Here is a 23,007-nt window from a genome sequence, read left to right as displayed (position 1 = left end):
GTAAGTTCTCTAATCACTTCAAATTATTCCCTCCTTCCTAGGTTTCCCCATTATCTAAAACAGCAGTAAGTCTGTTCTCAGATTATGTAAAAGTAGCACCCTAAAACGAAGTTAACTTAGATTATTATATCTGCTTGGTAGAACTGTTTTCTTCCTTCATTTAGGAAAACTGTTTTAGTCGTAGCTTCAAAGGGCTATCTAAGGGACCCAAGAATAAGAATAAAAGAATTATATCAGTAGATTGTATCAATTAAACCAAAAACAAAATTTCAATAGAATGTACACAAAATCAATAGTTCACTATAAAATGACTGCTCTCTAGCTTTAAAAAAATGGATAAATATAAATACAAGTAATTATACAGAATTTAAGACCTGACTTCATATGAATGTTTAAATATTTGACCTCTTTCGTTTCAAAACACTGATATGAAAAATCCTCTAAATTCATAAATCTATTTCCTAGTATAAAAACATACCAATTAAAGCTTATTCAACAGAGAGTTACCTTGTGCCATTTTTCCAACTGTTTTGCTACATAACCCCTTTCATTCAGATAGGAAAATCCTTTTGGAATGGAAAGAAATCTGTAAATTAAAACAAGCAATAGTTTAACACAAAGTCTTACTACAAGTGTTTAAAGGAGCTAAGATATCTTAAACAATACTATATTTAAGAAGCTAAAAGACTTTAGGAATAGCTCCTTCCTGAAAGTAAAAGGTCAACTATTACTATAATTTCAAATAAAAATAAATTTTCATAATCTTGGAAAAACATATGAATCCAATCACAGTAAAGAAAATGTCATGAAAATCATGAGAAGACACAGAAATGTAAAAGAAACATTAAGGAAAACAATGAAAAGACAGAGTTTCAGTATTAAAGGATGTCTAAGATTCTAAAATAGACCTCTTTCAGTAGTTAATACTAAACTCTTTAGAGTGCTTCCTGTTTGGATTTGAACTGAGCTTTAAAATATACCGCTAGAGAGAATACAACAAAAACACAACTATAAGAAAAATTTACTTAATATTTACCTCAGGAGGAGAAGCAAACCCTTGTCCCCAAGGTGAGATAAAGCTGGCTTCATCTGAATAAGAGCATGAAGATTGGCCTAAAAGAAGTATTAGGCAAATTAACAATTGCAAAAGACGGTAAATTCTCCATTTCCAAAACGCCCGTGTTAAGTACATTATAATTTACATAATTTTCTACTAAAATGGAATATTTTAATAATTAAAATTAATTTAAAATAATTGAATAAAAATTCATGTCTAAGTATTCTATTATAAAATAATAAACCTTCACCTTGTCTTCACATGCTTCATCCAGAATATCAAGAGCTTCAGAAGAAATTGTTTTGTTTTTATCGTGTAGCTGGGTCACTAGTAATTCAATTCCCCAGTTATTGAAGAACTCAACATTAGCTCTCAATAATACTCTTAAATGTTTTGTTGCATACAGCCTACAGGCCTACAAAGATAAATGAAAATAAAAAAATAAATTAAAAAAAACAAACCATGGATCGTCAATTTGGGCTTTGTTTTGGGGCAGTTTTGCTACTTGAAAATGGCAGGAAAATTGGAATTGATGGTCTAGTCCTTGATATATTTTTTTAGACTAGTAAATGAAATACTTTTGTCTCAATCTAGCTGCTTCTTCCCCTTTATAGAAAAAAAATGGGTACTACACATAGTTCCTTGAAGGAACTACTATTTTAAAGTAAACTCAAATTCCATCCCATATTCTTAGAATTAATAATTAATTCTGCTTGGCTAAAATTTATGAGTTATTGAATTAATTGATTATAAAAATATAGTTTTATTGCCTGTGTTACACTCACATCAGTAGCTGCAGTAAGGATTTTGGAAAGGATGACTCTCGCCAATCCATCTCTGCTATAATCCAAGCTAGAAACAGTCAGTTTCAGCAAGTGATCTTGATTTTTCAAGGAACAGAGGTTAAGGAGACTAAAAAAAAAAAAAAAAAGATGAAAATATAAATAAGCATTTCTACAAAAAAGCATTTAATGACAAATATCACATAAAAAGAATAACAAAGCAGCAAGATAACTCTATTTTTTTTTTTTTGTATTTTAATAAAACTTACTAAATACATGTACACAGAATAAAAAGCATACCATTTCTGACTACATTAAAAATAAAGTTCAGGTATATTTTGAAACAGAACTAGGGATATTCACCACTGAAATACGCTGCATTTTTCCAGCATTTTGACTCCATGAGGGTGGCAAGAAAGTGTTCCAATAAATAAAAAGTAGTGTTGACTAAGGGTAGTCAATAAACCATTATTCTGAAGACTTCGTTCAGGTTTCATTCCAGACGAGGCATTGAGCCACTGAACAATATCCTTTACTAGATCTTCTAAGTATCCTTGCCCATCCTAAAAGAAAATACATTGTGTTATTATTAGAAAAGCACTTTTGCTTTTAATTAGAAAAATTAACTGTAATCAAGTCCAAAAAAATTTAGAGATAATGATGAAGTTACTAACAACAGATACCAATCACTGAGTACTTGTTCATTTCACAATGCTGTATGAAGATGAAGATGATATTATCTTCCACTTAACAAGGAAAAAAACAGGTTTTCTAGAAGGCACGTAACTCGTCCAAAGTCACATAACTAGCTAGTGGCAAAGTCAGGATTCAAATCTAGGTCTGGGCTCCTTCTGTATGCTACTAAACACAACTTATGCATACTCAGAAATAAAAGGAAGAGGGTTAATTCAATGAAAAACATTTGCCCCGGATAATATTCAAAATGCTCATTACCTCTTCGGACTCAAGAAGAAATTCTGTAAATTGACAACCCACAACTGTGAGCTGCTTAGACTTGGCAAAATCCAGATCCAGGTTGGCATATAATTTACTGCTGGGCTTGTAGAAGTAAAGTAGTCTTCGCACAAACCTAAAACCAAAATAAAATTAGCAACAAAGTAAGAAGCCAAACAATTACTTAGTCATAGCTTATCATACAAGATTTTGTATACGTTTTGTGTTTAAACCACTATAGTAAATGGCAAGGAACAAACATATTTGGTACATTACACACACACGTGCGCACACACACACACACACCAATAAAAAAACAAAACCAACCAAAAAAACACCTTAGTTATCAAGAACAGTTTGTGAAATAATTTTATGGTGAGATGCCTGAAAGATATAGTAGAGAGCAAAGATGCTAGCCGGAAAAATGCAGATATAACATAACTAGCTAGAAGATAAGACTAGATATATATAAAGAAGCCACCTGAACATAAGCTTTCTTCTGTATTTTGTGACAATCACTGTTCCATGACTCTATAAAATAATCTTACACTAGATAATTCTAAGCAAAATGTATCATACTACAATTCTGTCAGTTTTTCACAATTAGGCAAAAGGTCAAGCATAAAAGTTGCAGGTAAAATTCAGGCAACTTAATTTATAAAGCAATGAATACAATTAGTGATCTTTCAGCTTTATAACTTTCAACATTATGGTCTAAGCTTCCATTTAACTTAGTTCAATATAATTTCATGCACTACAATTCAGTCCAATAAAGGTGCCAAACTCAGGATTTGGAGAAACAAAGTTGAATGAGACTTCATCTTTGTTCTCAAGCAGTATGAGAAGTTAGTGCTATGCTTCTTTATTCCAGTGTAAATTTATATGTTTCATATATATTCCACATATAGATATTAAGTTAAGCATTATGAGTAGATGAATACAACCAAATAATAATTAAGGACATGAACTTTTCAAAAACATGAAGGCCATTTTATTAAATGAGATCAGTACTGGTGGTTGATTAGTCTAAACTCAGGATAACACAAATGCACAGGGTACTAGAGAGCAGCACAAAGCTTAAGTACTGCATATGCCACGAACATTAGCTTGTTTTATAAAAAGTGTGGAGAGCATCAACTTGGTTAAGGGGAATGTAAAAAGGAGGACAAATGAATAACCCTCCAAAGCCAGATGCAAATGCACGTAGCAGCAGAACAGTAAAAATGGCCATCATTTTGAGAGGGAAACACTATGTCCTTATTATGTCATCCTCACACGTTAGGGTTAAGATTACCATATGGTTGATATTACCCCAATCTGAGAAACTTTTATCTGAAGTACATCAAGTGTTCTAAAACTAAAACCAGAATATAAATAACTAGAAAAAGAATTAGCTGATGCTTTTGGGTTATAAGACTAAAACTCAAAAATGTATACATGTACCTACTAATACCAACCACTAAAATGTATGTATGTATCTTTAAAATACCAATTATTACTTTTCATGGGTATTAGGCATAATATAATTCAAATCTAAGTTCTCTCGATTTAAATGCAAAACAGTTGTTACATACCTGTGCAACTGTTCATCTTTATAGTTTCTTAGATTTACATTTGGCCACTAGAAAAACATAATATGTTATATCATATATGTATTTATCAATTCCCAAACATTTAATTGTGATGAATTACAATGAATAATAAAATGAAGCCAATCAAGCCATGACCAAGAAGTATCCTGCCATACCTTAAGAATGGTCCCTATAAGATTCCAATTCCATTCAAGATTCTCTTTATGTTGAAGGACTTGGCTATCTCTAAGGTTCATTAAAAGAGCTTCCTCTGTATCCTAAGACCATCAGAAAGTAATAAGGAAAATTAAAGCAAATTATCTTCACATTGAGAAGACTAAGTTCAAATTTTAAAAATATAAAGAAAGATTTTTCATTTAAGGATGAATTGTGAAGGCTTTTTAACTTTAAAAAGTTATAAAAACATAGCTCTAAACTACCTGGTCATTATAAAACTGAAATGCCATTTGAAGATCCATAAGCATGAATAAAACTGCAAACTCAAGCAAGTATATGCACATTAAAATCCATCGGCTAAAAAATTAGGAAACTAAGTTAAAACCTGCGGTATTTTATGTCAATACCTTAAGAACAAATATATCTTTCTGGACTCGGAGATACTGATCCCGTTTCTGGTGTGTTGCAATTGCTTTCTGAATAATGTGATCTAAATGGAGGCTGTAAGGCTTAGGTCCTCGTTTCTTCATTTCATGGAAGCGTTTTAAACAGTTCAAGGCTGCACTGGCTCGCCTAATGAAAAAAAACTGAATTAATTCTGTAGCAAAGTTAGCATTATGCTATCTATCTACTGAGAGAGAGAGAGAGAGAGAGAGAGAGAGAGAGACAGAAAGAGAGAGGGGTTCTTAAGCAGGCTCCATGCCCAGCGCAGAGCCCGTTGCAGGGTTCAATCCCACAGCCCTGGGATCATGACCTGAGCTGAAATCAAGAGTCAGATGCTCAACTGACTAAGCCACCCAGGTGCCCCAAAGCTAGCATAATTTTAAAGAGATCAATCTGGTAAATTACTCTAGTAAAATATATAAATTCAAGGCCAGAGATTGTTACTAAAAAGTAAATCATTTAATCAAATTTGGAACCACAAAGAAAAAAAGTATCAAAAACACTGCTGATTTGTATGAAGAAACACAAATTATTTAGAGCCAACTAAATATGTATTTACTAATCATTTTTCCTGTGGCGGTGGGCACTTTTTATATATTGGTTTTAAGAACTACAAAGTCTGAAATCTAGTGTTCTCTATTTTCTTATAAAAGTTTAAAAACCTCGCTTTTCACATTTAAATCCTTAATACATCTGAAACTGATTTTTATTTATGGTATGACACTGGAATATTTCATTTCCACTCCCTGTGGATAATCGATGATTCCAGTATCAACCTGTACAGTCTCTACTTCCCCCATTGATCTACAACTGTAAATGGTATCCTTTCACATATTGTTTTTAATTCCTTGTTTGTGGTACATAAAAGCACAATTCTCGAGAATCTGGTGGCAATCAAATCTCAACTACAGAAGTTCTGGTAAATACAAATCAGATTTAAAATTTAAAAACCTTGAGATGTGTTCAGATTAGCAAGTATTTAGAAGTAAAGAGAGCTTGCTGAGCTAAGAAAAACAAAAACAAAAGTCATTGTAAGACTGTTATTACTGAAATTTTGAAGGTAAATTTGAATTCTTCATAAACCCTAAAATTCATGGCCATAATCTAACCCAGAGAGTTTAGGTCTACCAGGCTTTGGGAAATACATTTTTCCATCATGTTAACTACTAAAATAAAAACTGAAAGGGGAGCCCTGGCTGGCTTAGTCAGTACAGCATACAGCTCTTGATCTCAGGGTCATGAGTTCAAACCCCACACTGGATGTAGAGATTGTTTACATTAACACATTTAACAAAGAAAAAAGTTGAAAGCTATCAGTACTAATGGAAGCCTAGAGTTAGAACTGAGACAGATGATCCCTATGGCTTTTAGGGATCTTCAGTCTACTAAGTAATAGTATATTCATAGGTAAAATTAAAATTAATAAGTAAATACATTATTTATTTATAGTGAGGCCCATATATGTACTTTTGAATTTAAAAAATTTTTTTTGTTTTGAGAGACAGAGAGGGTACAAATGAGCAAGGGGCAGAGAGAGAGAGAGAGAGAGAGAGAGAGAGAGAGAGAGAAGCGGGGCTCACCCAAGGCTTGTGTTTTACCCAAAGCAGGGCACGAGCTGACCCCGAAGCAGGGTTTGTGCTCACCCAAAGCGGGGCTCATGTGTTACCCAATGCAGGGCTCGAGCTCACCTGATGTGGGGCTCAAACTCACCAACTATGAGATCATGACCTGAGCCAAAGTCAGATGCCTAACAACTGAGCCACCCAGGCACCCAAAAGCTAACTTTGAAGAAATGTGTAACTGTTAATAAAAATTCACAGTTCTGAATAGCTAATGAACTGCATTTTACTAACGTTACCAAAAAAAGTCCAAATATATAGATTTCTCTGATAATAGGCAGAATAAAAAAAAAAAAAAAGGAAAAAACACCCCTGCTTAGACATAATCTTAACTAAATGAAAAGATTCCTACTAGCACTTTCCAATCAAGCTTCTTCATCTTTACCTTCTAAATTATATGTTATTATTAGCACTGAAATTCCACCAGAGCTACAGCTGTATTACCATACTCTTGGTTAAAAATTCTGTTTGTAGTATCTACTTCAGTATTAAGAGTTTAGTTTACTTCAATGCCTACAGTATGAGTTACTAAATTCCAACATTTTTAATTACACACATAAAAGAATACATTGTTAATATTTGTGCTTTGTTAACTTGAAATATTTTAGACATTAAAAAAAGAGCCTGAATTGCTGCTGAAAACATACAACAGTCAAAAAAATTCTCAACCAACAATTTTAATGATGAAGTAGATGGATGTCCTTGTCCAGAAATATGCTAGAAAAACCTGATTTTACTAAGCTATAATACTTGGTAGCCTAAAATACAAATTATTAAATAATACTATTAATTTTCCTTTACCTATGAGGCTTCCCTAAAAAAACAATTAAAAAAAACCTGAAAAATTTTAAAAAGAAGAGAAGGTCATCTAAGTGGGTATTAATATCAGACACAATCTTTGCTACAGAGCTCTGATACTTACAGTCTCTTTTCCTTGGGGATATCAAAAGATGCGGCCATATTCATTAGGGTTGGCAGGCAGTGCAAATGATGGCTATGTGAATGAGGAAGAATTGTATTTGCCTAAAATGAAACATAACATTTTTTACAAGTTGATAACTAGAAATATTTTATTCTAGAATATCCATAGATAAAACACTAAAGGCTTTACTCATGAAATTAACTTAATGACTTTCCAGTACAAACTTATTTATAATTTTTTATCTTATCTACTTTCAACAAGGATGAGACAGAATAAAGATACAGAATCACATTAATAAAACTCCAAATTTTATAGATCCTATATTATAACTTTATAATTTTTAAGCAGTAATCAATTAAACTCAATTCTTAAATGATTTAAAAGGATTACATATCAAAACTTAGATCCAGTGCTATAATTAATCCTGCTTTCTAAACAAAACCCACCACTCAATTTGCTTTCTATCAATGAAGACAGATAATAAACAATGAACTAACACCAATATACTTAAAATGACCAGCTTTTATATTTCAAGGGAATCCTAGAACTGGTCAGGGAGGAAAGGAACAGATGAAATTTATTTTTAAAAAATCCTTCATTTAAAAGCAACTAATTCTAGATATTGATAACCTTATAGAAAATGATATACTAAGAATTAAAATAAAAATCAGATCTGAGAAACCTGTAATATTACTTAATTCCTCCATGGATAGGCTGAATGAGAATGCAGCACACGGCTGAACAACTCCCTGATAAACAAGACAGTTCTTTTTTTTTTTTTTTTTTTTTTTTTTTTTAATTTTTTTAACGTTTTATTTATTTTTGAGACAGGGAGAGACAGAGCATGAACAGGGGAGGGTCAGAGAGAGGGAGACACAGAATCTGAAACAGGCTCCAGGCTCTGAGCTGTCAGCACAGAGCCCGATGCGGGGCTCGAACTCACAGACTGTGAGATCATGACCTGAGCCGAAGTCAGCTGCTTAACCGACTGAGCCACCCAGGCGCCCCAACAAGACAGTTCTTAAACTCTGTTCAATTCTCTTTATCTCACTCACAGAGCCCAGCTGCTATGTGGGGAAAAAATACAAAACACTAGGCATGGGGGAGGACTGAAACAACAGAAATAAAAAGTATTCTGCCAATAAGAGAAAACCATAACAATTTTAAAAGATCTGCCACAGGGTTACTTCTTCCTTAATGAGTTGAAAGTGGTTCCTTTTATTTAGCATTCTATTAACAAATAGGTGACCTAGAAACAGGAATTTCTATCTTGCAAACAATCAGTTCTCCCATTCCTTGATTTGCTGGGACTAGAGAATGGTCAGATCACTTTATTAGCTCCTTTTTTCCAGAAGTTACTGATGTCACAAAAATCAAGGCAAAAAAAAAAAAAAAAAAAAAGATTCTTACCCTCTACACCTCAACCCACAAGTGTGCAGAGAAAAATGTGTTCAAACAAGGGAGTTCTATTTAGAAAATTTTCACAAAGTTTTCTAAAATTGAGGCACTATTTGCAACAATGTGGATGGAACTGGAGAGTATTATGCTAAGTGAAATAAGTCAGAGAAAGAAAGATATCATATGTTTTCACTCATATGTGGAATCTGAGAAACTTGACGGAAGACCATGAGAGAAAGGAAGGGAAAAAAATTGTTATAAACAGAGAGGGAGGCAAATCCTAAGAGACTCTTAAATACAGAGAACTGAGGGTTGATGGGGCGAGAGGGGAGTGTGGGGAAAATGGGTAATGGCCATGGAGGAGGGTACTTGTTAGGATGAGCACGGGTGTCGAACGTAAGCGATGAATCATGGGAATCTACTCCCAAAGCTAAGAGCACACTGTATATGCTGCATGTTAGCTAACTCGACACAAGAAATATTTTAAAAATATAATGAATAAAATTCAGGCACTGATTGCCATATTATTTCTACTGCTACCTGATTAAAATATCTACTTTTGTAATTTCTTGCTTATTAGGCAGAATATCTTTCTGAGATACATTAAGATTTATAGGACTCAAAATGTCAGCATCAAAAGTGAGTATAAAAATCAATATTCAGTACTTATTAAAATTTTTTTTATTTTTAATGTTTTTTATTTATTTTTGAGACAGAGAGAGACAGAACATGAGCAGAGGAGGGGCAGAAAGAGAGGGAGACACATAATCTGAAACAGGCTCCAGGCTCCAAGCTGTCAGCACAGAGCACGGTGCGGGGCTCGAAGTCACAGACTGTGAGATCATGACCTGAGCCGAAGTCGGACGCTCAACAGACTGAGCCACCCAGGCGTCCCAATATTCAGTACTTTTTAATTTTTACATTTGTTCCATTTATAAAACTAGCCTATACATAAATACACACACACACACACACACACACACACACACACACACACACACACACGTATAGATAAATACAAGGCATCAAGGCTCTTTGCAATGCAAAGACAAATAAATGAACTTTACTTTTTGAGGTACTACAAAGTAACATTATTAAAATAACCTTTTTATAAATTAAAACAGTAAATGGTATGAAACATAATCAGCAGTTGGGAACTTACCATATGTAGAAGCTCTCCTAAGAGGATGGTAGCTCTAACTGAGATATGGTCATCACTGTTTGTTATCACTTCAACCAAGCCCTTTGAAAATAAGGAAGAAAATATTATAGTTGCAAAACAGTATCTAGGAAGAAATGTATGCATCATATATGCCTGTTGCTCTGAAAGAACTCTGTCAGAGAAAATTTTAAAAAATAAAATAAAGTTAAGGCTTATTAAGTCTTGCCTCTAGAAGTCCATTACGAATAAATGCAGAGAGTATCAGCGCCAAGTAATTATCCATGAGGTCTGGCCTAGAAATAAACACAGCACAGAAACAGTTTTAAATACTGTTCAATATATTACATAATTGAACATAAAAACAGTAACTAATAAATTTGAACTATTTCTCAAAATTCTACCTGGATCTGGCACGATGAGGAAGAATAGTTTTTGCCTCAGCTGCTACAAAGCCATCTGAAAGCCTCCAACTGTCTTGGAATCTGCCTGGATCTAAATAGTTAAAACCAGGTGGTTAGAAAAAAATGAAAAAAATCACCAAAACATATCAGTTAACCATCAGCTAGTCAGGCTATAAATAATGTTTTAAAATGTTAGTTAAATAAATAGACTGAAAAGGCGTACAGAAAAAACTGATTTCTTGATGTACACAGATCTAAACTTCTTTCATTTTGGGACTTAGGAGTCATTTGGCTAAAACGAAATGAGAATGAGATAATCTAATCTGAGAATTACATCAGTTTCTTATCTCCTCTCTTCCTTTCAAATTTGTCCATCTTTCTATTAATTTCACTGTTCATATGCAACAGCTAGGGTCATGGGAAAAAATTTTTAATTTCTTATTTTTAGAAATTTATTTGACATTTTATTTTCATATCAATTCCATGATGATGCAATAAGAAGATGATATTTAATATTTAGTTCACTATTTTGCTTTTAAAGGACTCTGCCTCTATCAGATAAACCATTTAAAAAATTACAATATAGGAACAGATACAAATGTACTTCGATACTTACCTACACTAAGCAGTGCTTCTATGAATTCTTCAGTCACAACAGGTAGAGGAAGACGAAATATATCATAGAGTACTTCAAGCAGACCTCGCTACAAGTGCAAATAAATACAGTCCATTTATTTTTATGCAATGAATCATTTAAATTAAGAAACTAAAAAATTGAAAAAAGATTTTTTTAAATATCCTATTCAGAGAATAAAATACTGATAAAGACAAAACTACTGTATGTTAGAAAATTACCATATCAGGCCTATATTACACAAGCGATAACTACAGCATGCTTACTATATACACGATTTAATCTTTCCAATAAATCTTTTATTATCCCCATTGTAGTAGATATGGAGAAATAGATTTACAGGTTAAAAGTAATTTGCCCAAGGTCATGGAGCTATCAATACTAAAATCAGGAGTCAAATCTGAGTTGGCCAGACTCCCAAAACCATGTTCTTTCACCATCTGCTAAGTAAGCAGTCAAGTGAATTGCCCTAACCTTTAGCTCCCTGCTTATAGGTCTTTCCATCTACAATCACATCCTTCCATTTCCGTTCTAAATGCTTTTCACTTCACATTAAGCAAGGCACCATTGGCTAATATTTTCTAATATTTTTAAACTCCAGGTTTGGTTCAAGTAAAGAAAAACAAGAAAAGGGCAAATTTATTCTTTTGAACACAATTAAAACAAAAACATTTAAGTGGAGAAGGAAGAACCACCAAAGAATTTTTTTCCTCCAATTTCAATTTGTTTTAGCTGTTTAATATAAATTGTTATGCATTAATAATTTAGGAATATATCTAATAAATAAGCATATAAATATTAAACTAATTTTAATCAAAACCACCACTCATACATATTATAAAAACATAAGTTAGAAGGCATAAGATACATAAATACTGTATTTAGTTTTTACTAAATATATTTCTGTACTGCTTGAACCTTTTATGAGAATGCCCTTCCATATTGTTTGCATTTTTTAATGAATAAAGTACAATTGATTTCATATTTTAATCCAGTTTTTAATACAGCCACAGTTCCTAACAACATCAGTATTTCAAATTTTTCACATTATCCTTAGGGTTAAACTAAGCAGTATACATTTATTCATGTATTTGTTTAAAAAATTTTTTTTAATGTTTATTCATTTTTGGAGAGAGAGACAGAGCATTAACAGGGGAGGGGCAGAGACACAGAGGGAGACATAGAATCTGAAGCAGGCTCCAGGCTCCGAGCTATCAGCACAAAGCCCAACACGGGTTAGAACTCAAGAACCATGAGATCATGACCTGAGCTGAAGTTGGACGTTTAACTGAGCCACCCAGGGACCCCTATTCATGTGTTTTTTTAAATGATCTATGATATAGAATAAGGAAAAGGCAACACCTGAAATAGCTTTTTTTTTTTTTTTTTTTTTTGAACAAATAATCTCCTCTGTTAAAAGTCTAGGAATGAAACAATTACAGTAACTTTTACCTACCCTTATTTCCATATTTGGTATACAAAGTACTCCAATTAGAGACTGGATCCCAGAGTTTCCAGGTTTGCATAAATTAATAATACCTACAAAGGATAAAAAGGGAAATTACTGATCTGAATTTCAAAAAAAAAATCTATAGTATTCATAATATAAAATCTACAGTATCTTTCCAAATAATTTCCAAAACTGTGCAATTATTTGGTTATCAGAAGTAACATTTCCCTGTTGACTACAGATTATTAGTAACTTTATCATTTAAATTCCTTCTTCTATTTGTTTCATACCCCAAAATGTTCATGAATCTGTCTACTACTCCTGTTTACTGATGACTGGTTTTCAGAAAGTAATACCAGAGAGAGTAAGACAATGTTCTGTCTTTCTTATATAATACCTTCTTAACCTAAAGTGGAGTGAAAAACTTGCTTGGCTTTTGTCTTTTAAAAGTTTAATTCTAAAATTTATTGAATGCACAAAAGGCTGTACCTGACAGACTTCAATTAATCTTTATAGATCAAAATTTTAAGTGAAATAATTGAATCAAACAATTTTAAGCACATTATTATGTCACAAAGGAAGTTATGTGAAGAGCCAATGAACACGGACAAAATATTCAATATTCAGTCATTGGGGAAATCCAAATAACATTCCCAATGAGATACCACTATACACCCATCAGAACGGCTAAAATTAAAGACAACACGAAATGCTGGCAAGGATGCAGAGCAACTGGAACTCTCATACACTGACGATGGGGGTACAAAATGGTGCAAGTATGCTGAGAAAAAGTCTGTCAGTTTCTTACAAAAAAAACTAAACATGCATCCACATTGTGACCCAGCAATTCTGTTTGGGTATTTACCCAGAACAAATGAAAGCTCATGTCCACAGAAAGACTTTTTAATTGCTCTGGTAATCATTAGCACACTGACTTACAAATAGACCATTTTAATAATTTTGTACAAATCCCTCTGACTCTAATAATAATGTATAAAGTTAAGACTGGGTTAACATCTAAATCAGATGATGCAATAGTAATTTAACATACGAAAAAATAATCAAGTTTTTCTTACTGGATGTTAAAGCAGCAGAGTAACTTACCTGCCCATGACCGGAATGTTGCTATGATTCCCATTTTACTGGCTAGAAACCTCGCTTCTCTGTCTTCTCTGTTTGAAAGTGGAGCAGAGACCCAAGAAATTAAATGTTAAAATAAAAAAGTGTGATTCTTTTCTACTGTATCAGAAAAAAACCTATCATTAACACTTAAATGTTCACACAGGAAATAACACATTAAAAAAAAAAAAAGATCTACCTCAAAGAAAATTACCCAATTATATACTGACTCCCGCCCCGATTTAAAATTCCCAACATATTGGTTTAAAATAAGTTATAAATTCCACTTTTTAATTTAGTTCGACTTTTTCTACTCTTTCTGAAAACTATTCTTAGATACCTCATTAACACCTTTAATTGAGCACTAGAGGGGTGCCTGGGTGGCTCAGTCGGTTAAGCGTCCGACTTTGGCTCAGGTCATGATCTTGTGGTTCGTGAGTTCAAGCCCACGTCGGGCTCTGTGCTGACAGGTCAGAGCCTGGAGCCTGTTTCAGATTCTGTGTCTTCCTCTCCCTCTGCCCCTCCCCTGCTCACACTCTGTCTCTGTCTCTCAATAATAAACGTTAAAAAAAAAAAAAATTTGAGCACTAAAAGCAGCAACACCCTATTTAATAAGCATCTCTGTCACAAGGCTTAGCAAAGAAAATTACCTTTTACTTTTGCCACATGTAATCCTTTAAGTATTTATTTATTTAACCTCTACTCCTAACGTGGGGCTTGAACTCAAGACCCCAAGATTAAGAATCACATGATCTTCCGATGGAGCCAGCCAGGTGCCCCAACGTGTATTCTCTTTACTTGAAACTTCTTGCCCAAATTTATTTGAACATTTCTAACAAGCAAGCCCAACAACCCATATATGCACTGATATTATTAAAAAACTAGATATTAATATCAACAGCTGCTTTCTTCTCTTACAATTGTGTATCCAAACTGTCTCACTTGTTCTTTCCCATACAATAGTTCATGACCACTAATTAGGCAATATAACTATTTACATTCATTATATATTTTCCATGTATGGCTTATGGCCAGTTTCAATACTTAATAGCAATCCTACACTATTTATGCCACCTCAACCCCACCTCTATTCTGTGTCTGTTTTTTTCTGTGCTATCTTTTTTCTTTCCTAATAAAATCCTTAAACAGGTCTGAGAATACAGAAATTGAGAACTTAGAAAGCAAAAACAGAGGGGATTAAAAAAAAGACAGAAAATCAAGTTAAAAGAATGGTGAGTAATCAGAGTCTACAAAAGAGGAATGAAACACTTAACAATAAACACAAACAAGCCACCCTAAGCTTGGCAGCATCAAATAAATGAGAATGCAACAGAAACTGAAATGAGGAGATGAGGTGGTGAAAGAAATGAGAACTGGACAACTATGGGATAAAGCTTCTGGTGCTCCTTCTCTTAAAAATGTTAGTGACAAGGGAGCCTGGATGGCTTTGTTGGTTAAGTGTCTGACTCTTGGTTTCAGCTTAGGTCATGATCTCAGGGTTCCTGAGTTTGAGCTCAGTGTCAGGCTTAGCTAACAGTGCAGACCCTGCTTGGGATCCTCTGTCTCTCTAGGGGATCTGTCTTGGGATCTCTGTCTCTCGAGAGGAAGAGAGAGAGAGAGGGAGAGCAAGAGGGAGAGCGAGCGAGAGAGGGGCCCTGCTCATGCATTCTCTCTCAACAAACAAACAAACAAACAAACATTTAAAAAAATGTGAATGACACACCTATAGTGACTGCCTGGTAATCCATTCTCTAACATATTCAATAAGTTTGTAGTATTTTTTTTAAAAATCACTCATTTCCTTGTTTCCTGGCCATAATGTACCTATACTCTAGGAAATACCCATACTCTAGGAACTTAATGAATATGTAGAACCAAACAGGTAAGGAAGGATTTTGGTGGAATGTACTTTTCCCTCTCCAACTCTAAAAAATACCCAGGCTCATCTCTCATTCATCCTGGTAGACAGAACTCTAAAAACGTCCTCCAACCCCTGAAGATTCTATGCCTTAATCCCTCAACACTGTGAATATGATATCACTGCCACGTTATGACTAATTTATGTTATACAGCCTGGCAGATCATCTGGTAGGCTTGATCTAATTGGAGAGCTTTCACCAGCTGCTGGTAGAAGAGAAAGTCAGAGAGATTCAAAGTAAAGGGTTCCAGGAATTTTTTTCTGTTTGAAGACAGAGGGAGCCATGTGCCAAAGAAAGAGAGTGGCTTCCAGAAGCTGAGAGTAGGCCCAGCTGACAGCAAGGAAACCGAGAACTCAGTTTTACAATAGCAAGGAAGTAAATTCTGCCAACAACCTGAATGAGCTTGGAAATGGATTTTTCATCAGAATCCCCAGATAAGAGTTGTGCAGACTTATGACCTACTGAGCTATGAGTTAATAAACTGATGTTATTTTAAGCTGTTACATTCATAGTAATTTGTCATGTAGCAATAGAAAGTGTATTTCTCCCATCAAGAAGGACAATGCTAAGTATCATAAGGAAAAGCCAAGAAAGGGGCTAAAAGAATCCCAATCCATAAGGAATAAGGTTTGAGAAGTCTTAGAGAACATCTTTTTTGATTTCTTAGCTCAGGTCATGAAATGTTAGGGTGTGATGAGTCCACAGGGATAGAAGTGATTAAAGATCTAAAACCACTATTTCATAAAAATGAAAAAAAAAATCTCCGTTTCGTAATATTCTAAAACTTAAGAATTTTAAGTTGTACACTATCTATCAAATAAGTGCTTATTTATGTCTGCAATCCAACAATTCTACTAGAAAAACACTTCATAATATATTTATTGTAATTATGCCATCTGCAAAATCTTCACAGATAATACATTAATACACTGATAATACACTGATTCCCTGAATCAATTTACAGTTATCTCAGAATACCTAGTGAACATGTGCTTTTCTCTCCAAAAAAAACTCTGAAAATTACCCTATTTCTAGAAAAGAACCTTTTCTCTCTCTCCTTTTATTTCCTTACTAACTTTACTTTCAAAATTCTACAGAGTATATCTTTCTGCTTACTCAGTTTGTTAGGGTAGCTCTTCATTCTATTCCCTTTCGTTTTTCATTCTTTTAGTCTCTCAATGCAATTATGCTAAAAATACATACAAGAGAAAAACAAAGATCTAGGTTTCTACCACAGCCCATCTTATATTTTTTTCATTAAGAGCTTAATTCCAAGTCTTTAAACTTCTCATAGCTTATTTTTAATTTTTTAAACCACAGTTAATTATATTATGAGAACTATAACATAACTCCATGAAACAGGAAATTTATTTAAATTTACATGTTCTGGCTCTACAAACAATCAGGCAAATCTAAAAGCTTTAACAGCAACACACTTCCTTGTAAGTTATTAGGAACCAGTGGTACTTACTTGAGTTGTCCTTCAGCTGTATCTGGACTATGTCTGTAGTGAAAATCGGTATAGGGTGCTAAAATTCGCTAATAAAAATAAAGGAGAAAAAGAAGAAGAAAAATGGTCCTTATTATAAAATGCATTCTTCCTGTAATAAGTTAAAGTTAATTTCACTTATCTATATCTTTGACTGGGTATACTAGTTGAGAGACTTACTTCTCCAAATCATCATCAAGGAATATACTTGATTTTTTTCATGTACCAATCGAATTTTTTTAACTTTTAAATTGAGGTGTAACATATATATAAAACAGTGCATGAACCATAAATGTAAGGTTTGGTGTATTTTCTCAAACTAAGCACATTCCTATAACTGGCAACAGAGGAAGAAAACATTAGCATCCTTAAAGTCTCCTTATTCCTTCTTTCTACTCAGTCACTACCTACTCCCAGATTATTATCCTGACTTTTAAAACTATGACTTAGTTTTGCTTCTTTTTGAACATTATTAAGTGGTTTTATTTTATAAATTCATTCTTCTTTTCACGCTAGTATAAAAAAATCCCAGTTATTTTGGTATATTGCTCTTGTATTCAGCAATCTTGCTAAACTCACTCATTTTAAACTTTTAACCACTGTATCAGGTTTACCATCCCTCCCATTGTGCCTCCTGCATTACTGTGGTCTAATTTTTAGTATTAAACAGAATTTAAAATACATAAGACATTATTAAAATGACTTTTTCCAATCGGTATTCTTTTATATTTAGTCACCTGTGCCTTTTCTATCATGCATCATTCCTTCCTACATTTCCTTATTTGTCTTAGATCATTTTCCTTCTGAGGAATCCCCTTACTCTTTCATTCTTTGTGTGTCTCATTTTTTAAACAATAAATATTTATGATCTCATATGGTTTCTGTGAGTCAGGAATCTACTAGAGGCTTAGGTATGCAGTTATGGTTTAGGGTCCCTCACAAGACTGCAGTCAAAATACTGTCAAAACTAGAGTCACCTGAAGACTGTTTCAAGATGGTTCATTCACAATGTGCTAGTTAGTTGGCAACAGAGCTCAGCTCTTCCCACATGTACCTCTCCCCTTGGGCTGTTATAGTGTCTTCCAGACATAAGGGCAAATAATCCAAGAAAGTGTACTGTTTCTTTACATTCTCTTTGGTCTTTTCCTCATTTTTCTTAGCCTCAAACATCTGTATTTTCCCTTTGTTTTTGAAAGACATTTTCTTTGGGTTAGGCTGGCGTTTCTTTCTTTGGGTATTCTAAAGATACCATTTTACCATCTCCTAGTTTCTATGATTTCTGTTGGGAATCAGCTATCAGCTATTACGTTCCTTTGAAAGTGATGTCTTTTTGTTTTTTCTTTTCCCCCTGGAGCTGCTTTCAAGATTTTTATTTATCTTGGTTTTCAACAATCTTACCATGATGTGCATACATGTTGTTTTCTTCGTATTTCCTTATTTGGAGTTTTCTAAGCTTTGTGAACATGAAGCTTTATCACTTTTAGAAACAAAAGTTCTGGCCACTGTCTCTTTAGATATTTGCTTCTGCTCATTTTCTCTTTCTTCTCTAAAGACAAAGTTCTGTTTTATCACTTTTGTTGTGTTCTGTTCATTTCCTTCTTGTCCCTGCTCTGTGCTTTACCCTGGATATTTTTATTGACTTTTCCTCCAATTTACTAATAATATCTTCTTGTCCAAAATGAATTTTTCATTGAGTTCAGAATTTCAGGTATTCTATTTTTCAGTACGAGAACTTCCATTGAATTCATTTGTATATTCCAATTATCTGGTGAAATTACCCATTATTTCATCTATTTTCTTCCTTCATTTTCCTGAACAAATTACTCATGGTTGTTTTAAAATCTTTTCCCTCTACCTGCACTATCTGGATCACCTGTGGGCATGTTTCTCTTTTGGGTTTTTAGTCATATGGTTGTATCTTTTTGCATGACACTCAAATTAATAAGTGAATGTCAGGCATTGTGAATATTATAAAAGGTCTAAGTGATGTTATCTCAACCAGAGGTGGTTTATCCTTTCCTCTGTTAGGTAGATTAATGGGGGCTGGTGGTGATCATCTTATCACCAACCGAGTTAAATTGAGACTACCCTGTAATTCTGAGACTAAGTATACCTTTGGTTTTCCTATGTTCCTGAAGTATGATCTTCCGGTGCTTTCAACAGAGCTTAGCCACTATTTCTCTCCTCAACAATAAGAGACTAGGGATCTTTCCTACATATTTCCCAAGTTTTGAACTTAGATCTTTAGCTATCCACCCAGAATGGCTTCAGAATTTGGGAAGTGTCAAGAACAGGAAATCAGCTATGAAAGATCCAATTCTGTCACCTTAGTACCACACAAATGCCAAAAGCTCTTTTGGTTTTCTGATCCCAGCAAAGGCCTACCTGGATTTTCAGGTTCTAATTATATATTAATCAATAAGTGGCCCCAAGAAAAAAAGTAGTTGCGTATAACCAGTGTAAATTCACAACTTTTAGGCCTTCCAACTTTTGCCCACGGCCCCTCCTACAGGCCATCTGCAATTGCATGCACTGGGGGCTACAGCATATTCCACCATGCTTTCCTCAGGACTGGACATCACAGCCTTTGCCCTGCACAGTCTCATTTCAGCAAATGTCTAAAGGGGTAAATCAGACGTGGTCTGAGGAATTTTCCTGTTTCTAGGCTTGTCACTCCATACCTGCATGACTGCCAAGTAAGTCTGGTCTTCTACCAGGCCCACGTCATGTTCTTAGCCGTTAGCCTAGGCCCCAAATCTGCAAATGCCCCAAAGGCACCTCTAGGTGCTCACGGCAACTCTCAAAGAATCTTCCTTGTCTAGAATTTTACTGCTTACACAGCTCTATACTGCTTTAAATATATGACTTTCCTAATTATTCAGCTTTTCTAGTTTCCATAACAGATGCTATGAGCTATCCCATTCTACTCTGAAGTAGGAGTTTAAAAAATACATTTTTTAAAATTTACTATAAAAAAATTACAATTAATTTACCACCCTGATAGACTGTCTATTCTGATAACACTATTATATTAAATCCATACATTTTTCTGTCTGAGGCTAAAACGTATCCCAGATAGTAGAAATAAATGCCAGGGTAAATTTAAAAAGGGATTTTTAAGAGGAGGAAGATTTGGGGCTAACAATAGAGACGGTAGCAATGAAAACAGTTCTTCTGTATGCAGTAAATGGAAATCAAAGTATCAAATTAGAATCACATTTTGTAACATATAATTAATAAAAATGAGGACAATATTCTCTTGGCACACTATATAAGGATGATGAATAATATCCAAGGTAACCAATATTCGTTGAATATTTACTATGTGCTAGGTATTAAATAAAACATTTTATGTACATTAGAATCAACATACATAAAGTACCCAGAAATACTGTGTAACTCATTATAAGCATTACATGAGTGTCGGCTGGTGTTATTACCACTACTATTATTATTATAGTATTTACTGTTCACAATAAATCTTTTGAGTTGAAAACCATGACCTTCATTTTACCTAAGCAAAAATGGGCCCAAGAAAGGCTTATAACTTAGCCAAAGTCATAAATCTAATAGGTCACTGAGCAAAAAAATCAAAACCAGATCTGCATAGTACAAAGTCTATGCTCCAAATTACTATGCTATTCTGGGGAAATCTTGTTAAAGGAAAAAAGAACTAATATTTGTGGTTTTAAATAAGTATATACAAGCAAAGACACTAGTGTACTTAAATGTCTGCCATATTCTTTTGAGGGTTTTTTTTTTTTTCACTTAAGTCTTTGCTAATCTGCTTTACAATTACATAGGAATAATAAACAGGCCTATTATATTACCTTCCTTTACTATAATTGTCTCACCAATGCTAAAATTATAGTTTTTCTACTTGATTAAAAAAAAAACAGGCTAAACATATCAAAAGTGCTAGTTTATTCCCATTGGACTCCCATTAATAATGAACATATTTGAAATCACTTAACTAAGGAGAATATTGTACTTAAATATGTTAGTTAATTATAAAGGCTGTCACTTTCATAATCTCAAATATTTCTACTAGCCCTAATAAAACCAGACTACAAGATTTAAGACAACTTTCATAAAATAATTTAGACAGATACATCACAGAACAATACATCTTTTATACCTTGCATAATTTCATACCCAAATATTAAATTGTAAAGTATTTTAAAAACAAAGATTCGTACTCTATTTCTTTGAGTTGCTAACAAGTACTTCCAAGTTCAGAGAATTTTAGCATGGGTTAATAAATAAGTAGTATATAATTAGCAGGAGCTATTCACACAGCGTACTAAAGTTCTTAAAAAGAAATGGTTCTCTTAAACAAATGTGTATGTAACCTGACTTGTGCTCTAATTTGATTAATAAAGTTTTCACAGATAATAAAAAAAAAACAACTTCACTTTACATGTTGATGAAATATTCTTGAGAAGACTATTTTCAATTCAGTCCAAACTGAATGAGTTATAAAATACTGCTGGGGATAAGCCAGTCTTCATTAATTTAGGTTTGGTTATTAATGCTGTGCTGCATCTGTTAACTTAAAAATTTCAAAGTATGTACTTAAAGTCATATCTTAAAACTAGAAAAGGATATTAAAGTTCCTACCTCTAATTCTACATCAGCTCGCACATATTGTCGGGTCTTTGGATGATTAAGGAGGTGCAAAATTGTAGTAATGAGGGCCTCATTTATTCGACTTAATTGGCAATCGATCACATTTTTCAAGATGGTGTTTAGTCCACCTCGAAGGGCCACCACCTCTGGATTCTGAAGTGCTAAAATAAAAAAGAAAAACTTAATAAATTTACATAGGAGATAAATAATAAAAAGTAATAAATCGGGGATTTTATTTTGAAACTTAATTTCCTTTCTTACTTGAAAAACTTTCTAGTCAAAGACATTTAAAACATGAATAATATATATCTAATAAGAGTCACTGAATATACCTCCCCAAAACCTGAATTTTTTTAACGTCTCTGAATTGCTTTTTTTGTGTCCTTTGTCCATATTTTACTGGAATAGTTCTTCTTCCATATCAATTGCAAGAAATTATTCAACCAATTTCAAACCTTTTATCTGTTTTGCAATTTAACTTCAGATTTTAAGCTCAGAAACAGCTCCCTTAAAAGATCAGACATTTTCTGATCATGTGCGTACATGTGTGTTTTAAATGAGTTCATTGACCACCATTTCAGTTTTCAGTCTGTCAGGAAATTGAGTTTTGCATTGATAGCTCAATTTTTTTCAAATGTTTAATCAATTATCCCAGCAGGTTTCCCAACCTGATTTTTATCCTTCTGATATACTAAAATTTTCTATTTACCAGAGTCTGCAACTAAATTCTTTTTCCTTTTTTCTCTCTTAATAATTTAGCTTAATAGCTTTTTAAAAAATAAATTAAAAATAAAAACCTTTCCATTCTCTTCCATTTATTGTCTCTCAAAAATGTTTACATGGTCGGATCTCTCCGGTTTATTCTAGCTTAATTTTAGAATTAGGTTTCTTCTATTTTTTCTAAATTGAGGCATAATTACATATAGTAAAATCCACAGATCTTAATGCTATAGTTCAACAAATTTTGAATAATTTTTATTCTCATTACCAACATCCAATCAAGATACACAAATTTCATCATCCTAGAAAGTTCCCTAACACCACCCCTTCCACTACACAACCAATGTTCTCATTTCGACCCATATAGGTTAGTTGTATATTATTGAGAATCAATTGGACAAATTCAAAAGTCAAAAGTAACCCCACACACACACAAGTCTTACATATTTCTTACTAAGTTTATTTGTTATAGACAGTTTTCTTTTCTACTTTGGAAACAGTATCTTTTTCTATTATACTTACTGATTATTGCAGAAACACAAAATAAATCTATCAAATCT

The 23,007-nt window shown here is 33.4% G+C and overlaps 1 protein-coding gene across 7 annotated transcripts in view; it reads right to left on the bottom strand.

The window, feature by feature from the left end:
- The window catches only part of RICTOR (RPTOR independent companion of MTOR complex 2), a 122,241-nt gene that overhangs the window by 29,578 nt on the left and 69,656 nt on the right, over positions 1-23,007 (bottom strand). For all 7 annotated transcript variants that reach the window (XM_049648735.1, XM_049648737.1, XM_049648736.1 and 4 more), the window contains 18 exons: positions 21,719-21,888; positions 17,081-17,148; positions 13,676-13,743; positions 12,578-12,660; positions 11,104-11,191; positions 10,488-10,578; positions 10,313-10,379; positions 10,087-10,167; positions 7,527-7,627; positions 4,949-5,114; positions 4,541-4,642; positions 4,368-4,414; positions 2,794-2,929; positions 2,203-2,402; positions 1,843-1,969; positions 1,308-1,472; positions 1,037-1,113; positions 508-586 (listed from right to left, as the gene is read on the bottom strand). In XM_049648735.1, the coding sequence (XP_049504692.1) occupies positions 508-586; positions 1,037-1,113; positions 1,308-1,472; positions 1,843-1,969; positions 2,203-2,402; positions 2,794-2,929; positions 4,368-4,414; positions 4,541-4,642; positions 4,949-5,114; positions 7,527-7,627; positions 10,087-10,167; positions 10,313-10,379; positions 10,488-10,578; positions 11,104-11,191; positions 12,578-12,660; positions 13,676-13,743; positions 17,081-17,148; positions 21,719-21,888 (1,916 nt within the window). The remainder of the gene's footprint in view (positions 1-507; positions 587-1,036; positions 1,114-1,307; positions 1,473-1,842; positions 1,970-2,202; positions 2,403-2,793; positions 2,930-4,367; positions 4,415-4,540; positions 4,643-4,948; positions 5,115-7,526; positions 7,628-10,086; positions 10,168-10,312; positions 10,380-10,487; positions 10,579-11,103; positions 11,192-12,577; positions 12,661-13,675; positions 13,744-17,080; positions 17,149-21,718; positions 21,889-23,007) is intronic.

This window comes from Panthera uncia (genome assembly GCF_023721935.1).
Source record: "Panthera uncia isolate 11264 chromosome A1 unlocalized genomic scaffold, Puncia_PCG_1.0 HiC_scaffold_17, whole genome shotgun sequence".
Taxonomy (NCBI): domain Eukaryota; kingdom Metazoa; phylum Chordata; class Mammalia; order Carnivora; family Felidae; genus Panthera; species Panthera uncia.
Note: the sequence above shows the minus strand (reverse complement) of the source record. Positions and strands in the feature narration are given on the sequence as shown.